Source organism: Toxotes jaculatrix, chromosome 13, assembly GCF_017976425.1.
Source record: "Toxotes jaculatrix isolate fToxJac2 chromosome 13, fToxJac2.pri, whole genome shotgun sequence".
NCBI lineage: Eukaryota > Metazoa > Chordata > Actinopteri > Toxotidae > Toxotes > Toxotes jaculatrix.
Window position 1 is genome coordinate 3,390,749 of NC_054406.1, and position 13,315 is coordinate 3,404,063.

Below are 13,315 nucleotides of genomic sequence, written 5' to 3' on the forward strand. Positions count from 1 at the left end.
TTATCAACATATCTAGTTAGAATGAGATATGGCATTCATGGAAATGTTGTTGTACATGATTGTAAATAATGTAAAATAGTTCTTAATTTTTGAGAAAGTAGAGAAAGCAAAGGATTTGGACATGTAAAGAGCACACACAGTAGAAATGTAGAAAATGCACCAGAGCTCTGCTGTGCTCCAGCAATAAAAACATAGTACATATAAAAATATAAGTTCAGAAAAACAGTTAAAAAAGACTGCAACATATCTCTGTTCTGCATCACCAATAGAAACACAGTCAAAATGAGAATATAAGTAAAGGACAAATGGTAAAAATGGCAGCGCACATTTCTGTTGTGCATGACAAAAAAACAATATAAGTCAAGTAAAAAACGCTGTTCCACAGCTTTCTTGTGCACCAGCTATATAAAACACAGGAAAAATACAAATTTCATTAAAGAAAAAAAGAGGGTTGCACAGCTCTGTTGTGTATCAGTAATAAACACATAGTAGAAATAAATTATTAAGTAAAGATAAAAAGGAAAAAAGGGCTATGATGCACACCTGTGGGCATCAACAAGCTACAACCATTGTAAAATTGCTTTTGATCATTAAAACATTCTCAACCTCCATCCACAAACTCTAACCAACACTAAGGTGATTTACAAATAACACACTGTCCATCAAACCAAATGACATGTTTTATCTGCACATATTATTCATCTTACAATGCAGATCTGTACTGCCAAAATAAACCCCATCTAACCAAAAACCAACACACTATACAAATTATACAAAGCTTTAACTATTACCAAATCATCCACATGGCAAAAATGTCTACCTAAACTCACCTTGTTGTGCGAGGGCCCGCCCATCGCTGCTTGCAGTTTTAATTTCTGCTTAAATTCACAGGAAGCAAACAAATTGTGGACGGCTGTAGTGCGGCTCCGGTGCAGCTGGGGGCGCTGTTCGCTGCACTGTCCGGACTTTTGCTCCTCTGTAGTTTCCTCTGGCAATCAAAAAAGAAACCGACAAAAGAGTGAGGAGAGAGTCAAACCTCGAAGGTAAAGCTGTCTGGAAATCAAAGCATTCCTCACTATTCAACAATTACATCTCATCACTGAGTTAGATAACAGTGGTTTATGCTCGAATCTGTGTGGTTTATACTCCAGTAACATCGTGTTGTGTAGTAACTCGGTCACATAATATTAGCTTCCTCAGCTAACAGCGTTAGCAAGGCGGCGCCGGGTGAATTAAGGCCTATTTGGACGATGTCAATTTTTTGTTTATTAAACTGGTCGTTGCGTTATTACTTAGTATTATTTTTTATTTAGAAACAACTTAAGATTTGTGGCTACACTCTAGCATAACCAACCAGTCACTACGTTACAGCGTATCAACAACAAATAGCTAAGTTATCCAGAGTATCTGTAGGTCTTAAAAGACACACGTACATTTCTTCTCATTTAAATAAAAAAAGGCCTTTTAATGTATCAAAAAGTCTCAGATTTCATTCACAAGTGCATTGTCTGTGTGGGCCCGGCCTACCTGCAATTGTTGCTGTGATAGAGCTGAAAGACTTTTGATGGAGCAGAATAGAAATTTTTTTTTTTTTTTTTTTTTAGAAAGTTTTTTTTTGAGTTCTTTTAGACTACCTTGATGCATTGGTGTCCCACGCAAACGTAGTCTTTGTCCCACATCTGGTGAATTGGGATCTGGTCACCCTAGCTGCACCGGGTTTGAGGGGAAACGAACTGGATAAAGTCGCTGTGGTTCTGTTGTGACATTGTAGATTAATTTGTTTGAAAATCAGCTCAGTAAAATGCAAAACAATTCAACAATTCACGTTGGCTTGTGCCAGAACAGGAAAAAGTCCTCACCAAACTGTTGTCACAAAGTTGGAAGCACTGTTGTTTGAATATTAAGATGAATCGTTACTAAGAGTTGTTTTGTCACTTTGATGTTGCAGAAAAGACCCAATAATCAAATTCAGTGACAGTTTAAGCTTTTATTACAGTTAGAAAAGAGGTGACAGAAATGAGGGAGAGAGATTCAACCAAGGTCCCTGGTTGTACTCTAACCAGTTCATGGTCGGCATCTTAACCCTTAAGCCACCTCATTCTTAGTTTATTGTTGCGCTATTGGTATCAAGGTATTGAGTCAAAAATTGGTCATTAATTGGTGTATTGACTAAAGTTGCAGGTCACAGTCATCAAACATGCCTCTTCACCTTCTTAACCTTGCTTACATTTCTGCCTTTACATGAGGAAAAAATAGCTGTGGTCTAAGATTTTAGGCTGTAAAGGTTGCACAGGTGGTTAATCTGTGGTCTGTTTTTTTTTTTTTTCCCCCAATTCCCTCAGGTTGAAGCTGAGGGCCATGGCTCGTGGGCAGCAGAAGATTCAGTCCCAGCAAAAGAACGCCAAGAAGGCAGCAGAGAAGAAGAAATCTCAGGGCGCTGACCAGAAGACTGCAGCTAAAGCCGCTCTGGTCCACACCTGCCCTGTCTGCCGGGTGAGTTTTGAGTGAGGTTTTGTGAGGTTTGTCCGTGTCACTCCTGTGAAGAGCTCTGTGTCAGATGAAGAATACTACGTGACTGATGATCTCCAAATCTTCAAGTGACTGATGCTTTCCTGAGTTAGAGTTTTGAAAGATTTGCTGGTAAATTACGTGACAGATTTTTATGAAATAAGACAAGAAGCATTGAGTATGCAGAGCTCCAGAACAGAGTCTTGTTGCTATAAGATGAAACAGACTAATACCTTGATTCTCCTTTTTTCTTTCAGACTCAGATGCCTGACCCCAAGACTTTCAAGCAGCACTTTGAGAGCAAACACCCCAAGTCCCCCATGCCCCCTGAGCTGGCAGACGTTCAGGCATAAAGGACTGCCAACTGGACCTGAACCTGGGTAAGACCAACTGTACTCGTGGTGCTGTGCTCACTGTAGGCTGTGGTCAGATTTTTCCTCTAAGACCACTGTTTTTATGAAACCTCTCCAAGTTTCTGGCTTCTGCGTATTTGTAGATTATCAAAGTGCAACCAAAATAAGTGCAGAAGCAACTAATTATACCAAGTGCAGGTGGTCACTGTTCATATTTACGAACGTATTTACAAGCATAAAACTAAAAAACAACTAAAACTGTTGCTTACAGATACACAATGACCACGGACTAAATGTTGAATTGCGGCACCTGAAGGACGTTGGTGACGAACACTGGGGACCCGTCAGTATTCATGGACAATGGGGATGGGACGGAGGGAAGGGGTGGATGTGTGTATGTGCTGTGTACGTGTGTTTTTGCGTAAGAGAAAACGATAATGATGGGGCAGTAGTACACCAGCAGCCCATTTTTTTATATTTATTGTGTACAACTACCTTGATATTCCAGAATGGGGGTGGGTTCCCAGAAAGTAGAACCAGCAAGTTTGCCTGGTAACACTGACTAAAATTATTTTGTGACTAATGATGGGCAGAGTTGACAAGTCTGAAAAAGCTACAATGGGAAGTAAGAAAAAAAAAAAGGACAAACTTGTGAATGTGTGGGTAGTTAACAGCTGGTTGTACTTTAGTTAAACACTGTGTTGTCCAGAGGAATAGATGACACGTTCAAAAACCCCACGATAGATTTCAGCACTCATCCACAGTGGACATGGCACTGCTGTTGGGCTAAAACTTTTGAACCCCGAGCATTTTAATTTCCTTTCCTTTGAGAAGAGGCTATTCACATGATGTTGCCATCTGTGCTTTACCCTCCACACAGGATTAAAACGTGGACTCTTCATGACCATTGGCCTCTTGAAATGATTAAAATCCCATGAGCTGTTTTTGGAGATTTGTGGTTATTGTCCACTAAGAGCATCAGACTCTTCAGCTTTGCCTCCTCTGTGCTGCTGCTCCACAGGTATCCTCACTCAGTAACACTTTACAACAGTACCTCACGTTTAACCACACAGGAAGTTTCATAGTATGTTCTTTTTTTTTTTTTTTTTTTTTTAACCCAAAAATTCCTCTACTTCTGCTCATTTTGACATTGTCCTCCTCGGGCACGTTTCCCTGAATAATGTTGGCAATAACACAGTCTTTATCCCACTTCTGTTAAACCAGGACAGGATCTGTTTTGAAATCCAAGTGCTAACAGTTCTGTGCTCATTGATTCTTTCGGCTACAGTCTGAATGTTCATTGTCTGAAAAAAAAAAATTGTAAGTAGCCCCAAGGACTGAAAATTTAGATTTAATTCAACTGCCAAAATGATTATTCCCTGTTTTTTTGGTTCTTCATTTGTTCACCTGTAGGCAAAAGCCAATTTGCTTTCACTGTACTTTTTTTTTTTTTTTACCCTTTTCAATAAACTGAACAATGTATTTAACGTGACTGGTCTTCTCCGTTGACTTTGTGTACATGACAAGATGTAATGTAAATATCTTTTTATTAATTGAATACAACTTAATAGTCTCTCCATATAGATTTGTGTTGCAACAGCAGTAGTGCTGTCAGTTTCTGTCTTGTTTAAAAAAAAAAACAGGCATCACTAATGGCATGTCCTGCCATCCAATATCATTTGCCATTTTCATAACTGAAACCTGTCTGTAAAAATACTCTGCTGATGTCTGTGTAGTTTGTTCCTGATAACACAGGCATAAAAAGTTCATGAAATTAAACATTTGTGCTCTTGAAAAATACGTACTGTACTTACGAAGAACATGTCCTAACATCGTCATTCAAATTATGCTGCTCACTGCTGACCTGCATGGAGCTGACTGATCTTTTACGTTATTATAAAACATTTCTAGTCAAAGATATAGACTCAACCAGCTGAACATTAACATTAACACCCACAGTCTTTAACATGCAGTAAAAAAAATGTTTGAGTCTTGGAGTAAAAATTCTGATTCGGAACCTTCAACTCTTTAAATTTGGAAAACTTGATTAAAGACACTTAAGTCACTGATCCAAATCAGATTACTGTGCAGTTATCATCCAACCTGTTTGCCAGTGCGGGAATAAAAATAATCATCCAGGTACATTTTTTAGTTTTGGACTCATCACTTATCATAGACATCCACAGGTCTTTACCACCATGTTACGATGCTTTTTGAGGATGACGTTGTTGTTGTCGTCGTAGAAGAGGACGGAGATGGGGCTGAGCTTGGTGGGGGCGCAACACGCCTTAGGAACCTCATCAGGCTTCAGGAGGTGGACCTACCAGTGCAGAGTGAAATACAGTTTCTATTCACTATTCAGATATTTAACTAGAGTTCATACCTAAGTGCAGCACATGTTACGTTTTTATCTTCTTTTCAAATACTTGTGATGGAAAACTTTCCGTCCTGGGCTGAGTATTTGCAGGATGATTTGTATGTATCATCGCTGTACTCACCACTTGCTGGATGAGGGCGTGGTTGGTGGCGTTCATGCAGGAGCCCAGAGGGTAAAAACACTCTCCATCACAGTAGTAGGCTGAATATCCAGTGGGGGCCAAAACCCAGTCCTGAGCAGAACAGAAACACAGTGCATAGTATAACATGTCATGAAGAATAATACGCTTTTTTTGATAAGGCATGTGTCGTTCAGAACAGGGTACGTTTGCCATCTGTTTCAATTTGAAAGTCTGTTACACCACTTTTTAAAATTAAAGGCAATGATTTTGTTTGCAACAACTTTCTATCTTCATTTTGCTTGTCAATGTCTAGTCAGTTCTGATTATATTAAAACTTAGTTTTATATATTTCTATTCAATCTCCTTTTATTTCACCCTGTTTATATATATTATATTTAACAGACAAAGATTTCAAACAGATGCAAGGAACATTTTAAAAACTGACATATTTACGTCAGATCTGCCTTTAAAAACTTCAATAATGATACTGATCTTAAATGCAAGACGTACATGTAGGATAATAAAATGAACCTGAAGCGTCACTAATAAAAACGTGTCTGGGACATAAAGCAAAAATCATAAAACATTAGAGCTGACCTTCCATCCCAGATCACTGAAGCTGACGTAGAGTTCGTGTTTTTTACAGGGCTGACCTCCGTTGTTAGCAGGACTCCGATCTGAACCAGGAAGACAAGAAAAACATTTATTGAGATCAAAGTCACTGAATTATTTTAATGTGCATTTAGCGAGAACAGAACAGTGTTTTCTATTTATTCAAACTTCCATTTGTGCATCCCTTTACTCTGAAAAGGTGATCAGAGTGAAAATGATTTGCAGGTGACATTAAAGCATCAGAGCTGTAGTCACACAGTGTGGTTGCCTGGAACCTAACTATGGATGCTGGGGACCGGGAGGTCGTATTTGGGTTTCTTCTTGCGAGGGTGAGGCTTGACGGCCCGGGGCGGCCGACACGGGACCTGGCTCTCCCTGAAGAAAGTCACCATGAAAGGCTGTTTGGAGCGAGGACCTCTGCGACCCACCAACCCAATCCAGCCTGCGGACAGGGAGCGGTCTGGAAGAGAAGCATTTAACACAAGAAACTATATCATTATTTAAAATAAACCATTTCAAACGAAGCTTCACATAACGAGCATCACCCAGAAACTAAACACAAGTCAACAACAACGACTATAATGGTGTGGGGGTGTTACCCACCTTCCTCAGTCTCCACGTAGAGACGTATGCCCAGGTTGCTGCGGGGCTGGAGGAGCCAGTGGTTGGAGGCGGAGGTGACGTCGAAGGCCAGCCAGCCCTCCTGTCCAGCAGGCACCGACTGCATGTCAAGCAGCACCAGCTCTGGCTCTCTGGAGGAAAAGAAAACAGGCACATTTGATTACAAACAGCTAAAAGACACATTTTGATTTGACACATTTCAAGTTCAAATTCAGTCAAAACATCTAATAACTTAAGAAGAACGAAAATTAAAAATAAAGAGGAAAAGAAAAAGTTTGAACCTGTGTCTGTTCTCTCGCTTGATCTCGTAGACGGAGATGTGCAGTGTTCGGTTTGCCCTCTGTCCCATCGTCAGGGTCTTATAGATACGAAACTCCGCTGCTGTCACCGTCTCACCCTGAGGGAGGGGGGTCAGGTCGAAACGAAACTCCTTCCAGTATGGACGAGGCTGCAGGAGGTCGCGCTCCTGCTCCACTGCAACGACAGAATGTATTCAAATGTAATTTCAAAGAGAGAAGATACAGGAAGTGCTTCAGTGATTCACAAATAAATAACCAATAAATATGAACAAGCTTTTTCTTACATGGTTTATGCTAACAGATTAATAAATGTTTAAATTTATTTTAAACAACTACAGCTATCAGAAACATTGGAGTAAAAAATAATGTGAAATAATGTGCAGTATAAAGCAACATAAAATAGAAATACTTAAAGGAGTAGTTAAACAATTGATACCAGTCTCATGTTTGTTAAATATTAAAGTACAGCAGCAGCAGTTTAGTTTAGTTTAGTTTAGCTTTGCATAAAGACTGGAAACAGGGGGAAACAGTCTGGCTCTGTTCAAAGGTAACAAAATCAACCGACCAGCATCTCTTAAAGAGTTTTCCTGTAAACAACCAAAAGTTATGTTTACATTCAGTTGCTCATAAAAAAAGCACTGTGTACCCTTGAGGTCTAACAAACATGATGAATATTCTGTTCCTTCAAAAAATGAAATGCTGCGGCACATAACTCCCTATTAAACCACAACCTGTTGCTTTTACAGATTTCCTGAGGTAAAGTAAAATCACTTCAAAGCTGAACTTAAAGAAGAAGTAAATCCAAATCCAAAAATCGAAAGAGTCCTCGTTCTGTGCAGAAATGTATTCACACTTTAATCTAAAGCTAATTTATTGGAGGAGTCTGAATTAATCAAATCATGTGGATATTTTCCAGAGTTACAGATTTTAGGATAAAATTCCCTCTTTGTGTTTCCCCGTTGAGTCGCAGTTTTACAGTAAAAATCCTGCCAGATGTCAGCCTCATATTGTCTTCAGATAAATGTTTGAATCCATTTTTGCACAGAAGGAAGACTGCAGATTTTGTAGCCCATCACTTGCACTATAAGCATGTTCAGAGGGGATGTCTTAAAGGCCTGTATTAACAGGAGGAATGGTTACAGCAACCAACTAGTGTTTACAGACAGATCCGCTTTAAATGCAGCACACAGACATTTATCTCAACTCCCCGCCTCAGCACAGATTTAGCACAGCAGGAAAAAAACTTAAACATTCTCATTAAAGATAAAACAAGTGGCTTTAAGTCCTGAAACCTGAAGAGTGGAAAACATATAAATATGTTTTACTATGCACCGTTCTGCTCTTTGTTTATCCAGAGAAAATTTATGAGGCGTTAACGCTCGTTTTCACCAGCATCCTACATCACGCTCCACTGAACGGGGTGAAGGTGAAGTGGCCTTGCTAAAGGACACAGCAGCAGCTGCTGACGGAGCGGAGATCACAACATGTTCCTCTTCCCTCTGACAAATGTTCTCAGCAGAAGCGAAAACTAAACAACTCTCTGACAGGAAAAAAGCGAGACTGAAACACGTCCTGATGTGAACGTCCTGCTAAAGAACAATATGCAAATGAAAAAGGTGAGCAGGCAAACACACACACACACACACACTCCTACACCAAATCCAAACATGCAACTGAAACACCAGTGCAGTGTGTGTGTGTCCTTGTGGAACCCTGCAGGGACACAAACCAGCTCTGGTCATCTGGGTTTGGCGCGCACACAATGAATACATGGTAAATAGAGATACTAAGGACAGGATACCCCTGATGGCTTGGGTGTGCACATATCAGCACACACACACACACTGCAGTAATTAGAGACACTTAGTGCCCTGAACCACAGCAGCTGCTCAGCACACACACCACTAATTGCAGCCCTGCCTGGTATTTTTAGAGTCGCTCCCTCCACAGCAGTATTTTCATCTCGCTTCGGACCGTTTGCCTTTTTTTTTTTTTTTTTTTTTTGTGTCAGTGGGGCCTTTAATTCTAACCATCTGTGTCTTCCCATTACATATGCGTAGGAACACACACCCGTGCCTGTTTGATTCAACTTACATGAACTACACACACTGATTAGATTAGTCACAGGAATAGAAACTGGATATACCTGCGGTAATATATCTGCAGCAGAATCAGGTGATATTTTCAAATGGAGCACACGAGTAAGAAAAGTCCAATGTTAAATGACTATAATTCTCTAGGTTGTATGTAAGTCGCGCAAATGAACAATTATCTTGTAGTTATTACTTTTCTTTTTGTGTGAAGTCTTCAGCTACACTTGTCTCTGAATGTCGATGAAGAGCTTCACCATTTGAACGGAAACACTGGCGTGCACTGTGGGCCACTGCTAAAGGCATGAGTCACTTTTGAATCACCTTTGTTTACAAAATCGTGGCGGTTTGGAGGAAGAAATGCCGTGGTCCTGCAGTGTTGACTGATAAATTTCAGGGTGCACTTTCTTCTCCAAAACAGAGAAGCATTTCGAAAAGGAAACCTTTCATTTGACGCGAGTTCATTAAAGACCCCGAGCAGAGAGAGGAGATGACGTTTCCCACGGTTAAACTGGGCTCAGATCAGCATCCCATTCCAGAGAAGATGGAGGAAGGAAGCCATCGAGACGAGGATGTTTAATTCTTATGCTCTGACAGATAGGCATCAGTCAGGCTGCTGTGTGGTTTTGATAGAAGCACAAACACTCACACGGGGTCTGGGTGGGAATGTTGAACTATTTCTTATCTATTTAGGGGATGCAATAAATGATCTAGGTCAGTTATTGCGCTGTTTATTTTATTGATTAATCAGTCAATTGTTGCGCAGTAACCACTTCCCTGTGGCTTCAAAGTTCTTTTTTTTTGGCCCACACACTATCCCAAATCCAAAGATATCAAATTTATTTTTATATACAACAAAAAAAAGTGTGAAATCTTCACATTGTATAAGCAGGGACGAGCCCATTTCTGGCATTTTCTGCACACACACATCTGATTCCCTGCTTGTAACCAATAATGTCCAGTTGCTTACAGACCATGTTACCAGAATGTTCTGTATAATGCTGGGACGGCTTTGCTCAGTTCAGTGTGGCCGTGGCAGCGTTGGGCCTCGGCCGGTGGCTTTAGGAATGGAAACCTACCAATATAGATTCAGCCACACACTGGTTTTAATTCTCTCCGTGGGGCTAAATGTTTGTGGAAATTTGCACAGCAAAGAAACTAAACTGGTAGCACCGACATGTCAGTGTCGGTGTCGTCCAGTTCACACACTGTGTAATTTCATCTCCTCAAAGTTTACATTTTTTCGGCGAACCGCAAAGTGGAAAAACTGCTGTGTCATTCAAACCTGATGATAAAAATGTTCCCCGTTCAAAGTTAAAGGAACAGTTTGGCATTTAGTGAAATACACTTATTCGCTTACTTACCAAGAGTTAGATGAGAAGACTGAGACCACTCTCATGTTTGTCCGTTAAATATTAAACTACAGTCCGCAGGTAGTTAGCTTAGCTTAGCTTAGCTTAGCTCAAAGACTTGAAACAGAGGGAAACAGCTAGCCTGGCCCTGTCCAAAGATAACAAAACTAACCTACCAGCACCGCGAAAGTTCACTAACTAATGCATTATAGTTCGTTTGTTTAATTACGGAAACGTTAAAATGGCAAATTTACGACTGTTTCTCCAGGAAATAGCTACAACCGGCCAAAAAAAAAAAATAGTCGTGACCACTCCGCCGTGAAACTTTAAGGAGTCGTATTTACTTCTGTTTTTGTACAGGTTAAACCAGTGGTCAAGAACGTAAACCACTCAGTTACGGGTGCGTAATCAGTTAATCTGCTGGGGAAAAAAATAACTTGTCCGTTTTTTCCTGAAATCACCTTCACTCATACTTTTCTTTTCTCACTCTGACCACCTGCAGTCTGCCTGCCTGTCCCCCTCTGTGAAGTCCTGGTTTTGGTTTTCGGACTCATTTTCGTCACTGTTTCCTCTCCTGTAATTTACTACCAATATTTAGCAAGAATGCCGGCTAATAGTTTAGTGGAGTCTATATGTTTTGTTTTTGTTTTGTTTTTGTTTTTTTTTTGTTTTCGTTTTTGTGTTTTTAAATCCTCTCCAAGTATCCTACACTTAACAACTATGGCACTTTGGCCATTGTGGTGCTCCTGAAGTCACCCTGGTCTGTCCTCTGAATAAATAGTGAATCTGTTGTTTTGTCTTTATTTTGGCAAAGCCAGCATCAGACACTGGGTAAAACAAATGAGCTATAACATGAGATTTAAAAATGCTGGTAAGTGGATTTTGTACAGAACCAGCCGTTTATCCGCGTTTCCAGGCTTTATGCTAAACTAAGCTATGCTAAGCACCCCATCTGCTGGCTTCAGATTTATATTAAATGTACAAACATAAGATTATCAATCTTCTGATCTAAGACTCGACAAGAAAGCAAATAAATGTACATCCAAAATCATCAAACTGTGGGTTTCAGACGGTGGCCCGTTACATTCCTGAGTGCTTTTATTTTGGTGACCTCTTTGAGACTCTTATTTTGTTCCCCTCCGTGCTTTAACACCTCTAACACCTTTCTTTATTTGTCTGCTGAGTCACGAAGGTTTTCACTGCTCATGTTAACAACAAACTCTCTGCATCACTTTGTGCCTCAGGATTTTATCATGAACCACCGACACGTGACCAGGTGTACAAGTCTTCACGAGCTCAGTACTCAAGAACCCGAGCAGGGAATTTACGGCACAACTTCACCTACTTCCAAGAGCCCGGTGGACGTACTACTCACCCAGGTTGACGAAGCTCATCACGGTGTCGGCCTCGCTGACCACCGTCCCCAGAGGCGGCGTGTGCGTGCTGAGGGTCGGCAGGGCTGCGTGGTTGACCTGAGCCGACCTCTCTGGCCCTCCGGACCTGCCCATAACGGGTCCGTTTACGATAATTTCATTCCCCTCATCCTCCCCATCAGCTGACATGGCGTGGTAGAGGTCCAGCATGAAGAGCGGCGCGGAGGAGGGCGGTCGTAGCGGCGGGTGGGGTCTGGGTCGACCCGGCAGACCCAAGATGGACAGGATCTCCTTCTGCATCTCCTTCTTCTCTCGGCCGCTGAGCCGTCTGAAGCTGGAGTGGACCACGGCCTCGGCCTGCTGGCTCCACAGGGAGAGAAAGAGCAGGAGGAGCAGGGGCAGGAGGAGCAGGGTCCTTGGGTGGAGGAGAGGCCGGTGGGGTCTGGAGGTGCATTTGGTCTGCTGCTGCAAGAAGAGGCTGCCGCTGCCGCCGGAGTACTGCTGTTTCATTTTGGTGCAAAGACAAGGGAAACTGCAGGAGACGGCTGAGGCCATGGCTGTGGTTCGCTCTGGTTTCTTCTTCTCTGCTGGAAAATCAAAGTTTTTATTCACAAATAATCTGCTGCACCAGCTGCAGGGCTTTTTCTCAGGTTGTACTTCCTCCAGTGTCTCCAGGCTGGCAACCACACTGTCCCCTGCTTGGTCCAGTTTGTCCCCAGGCTGCTTCAGAGTCTCTGCAGACAAATACAGCACTGATTTATGCCTGAAGTGTTTAGAGGAGAGCTTCTGGACTGGACGTGTTTACTGCCTTAAACTGCCTCTGTTTATCTCTCCCTCCCCCCTTTGCTTTCCTCTCTCCCTCTTTCCTTCTCTAATCTTGAAGAAAAAAAAAAACTCCTCACCCTCTGGTCTCCCTCACCTCTCAGTTGTGCAGCAGGAGAAACAGAGATAATGAGAGTGAGGGCATAATTATACACTTTTTTTTTACTGTGTTTTGAATATAGACAAGCAGTGCCCCTGTGGAAAACGCTTTGAAGTTGTAAACCTGGAGGATGGAAAGCAATTTCAGTGATGAGCAGGTGCTGCAGAGATTGAAGTGAAATTTGAGAGCTGTGTCATCAGGCTTTTCTCCGGGTTTTCCTTGACCTAGCAAGGAAATAAAGATGTTCACACCTGCAGTGAGTCAACGTTCATCCAGATACCTCACGAGAATCTGCGGAGCAATCAGGGCTGGAAGCTTTTATCCAGTCATCCTTGAGTACTCATTCATCCATTCAAGACCGCTCCCCCACCCACACGTCTCTGGGGTTCCAGATGTCTTTCTTAATCCACTTTATAAAAACGATAACTCCAGGAAATACTTTTCTGATCGTAGTCCCTGAGTGAGGCGAGAGGTTTCTTCAAAAATCCGTGGCAGCTCATGTAGACGCACGCTCAGCAGAAGAGTCTGAGCGTCTGAAAGCGGAGCCGTGCAGCAGAGAGAGTGTATCCCGAGCATGAAGCCTCCAGTGTGCAACAGCTGTTCGTAACCAGGAGGGAGTTTCCCTCCCAGCCTCCGCCTCTCCTCCTCTTTCAAGTCTTTAAACTTCTCCCTCCTGCTTACATCTCA

At 41.8% G+C, this 13,315-nt stretch overlaps 2 protein-coding genes across 3 annotated transcripts; one reads left to right on the top strand and one right to left on the bottom strand.

Moving 5' to 3' along the window:
* The first annotated feature begins 958 nt into the window (after positions 1 to 958).
* On the top strand, positions 959 to 4,353 carry zgc:91910 (uncharacterized protein LOC445276 homolog). Of its 2 annotated transcripts, none has more exons than XM_041053150.1 (4): positions 959 to 1,043; positions 2,343 to 2,493; positions 2,766 to 2,888; positions 3,742 to 4,353. In XM_041053150.1, exons 2-3 carry the CDS (start codon positions 2,359 to 2,361, stop codon positions 2,859 to 2,861), a joined length of 231 nt encoding a protein of 76 aa, XP_040909084.1. In that variant the 5' UTR covers positions 959 to 1,043; positions 2,343 to 2,358; the 3' UTR covers positions 2,862 to 2,888; positions 3,742 to 4,353. The 2 variants fall into 2 exon arrangements, with proteins under 2 accessions (XP_040909084.1, XP_040909083.1); XM_041053149.1 differs by lacking the exon at positions 3,742 to 4,353 and adding an exon at positions 3,133 to 3,517.
* A 38-nt stretch (positions 4,354 to 4,391) lies between these two features.
* Positions 4,392 to 13,220, bottom strand: bmp8a (bone morphogenetic protein 8a). Its single transcript, XM_041053148.1, has 7 exons — positions 11,709 to 13,220; positions 6,874 to 7,066; positions 6,575 to 6,723; positions 6,252 to 6,431; positions 5,957 to 6,036; positions 5,360 to 5,470; positions 4,392 to 5,181 (listed from the first exon to the last, which is right to left on the bottom strand). The coding sequence occupies exons 1-7, from the start codon at positions 12,259 to 12,261 to the stop codon at positions 5,032 to 5,034; spliced, it is 1,416 nt and encodes a 471-aa protein (XP_040909082.1). The 5' UTR covers positions 12,262 to 13,220; the 3' UTR covers positions 4,392 to 5,031.
* Between the last annotated feature and the right edge of the window lie 95 nt (positions 13,221 to 13,315).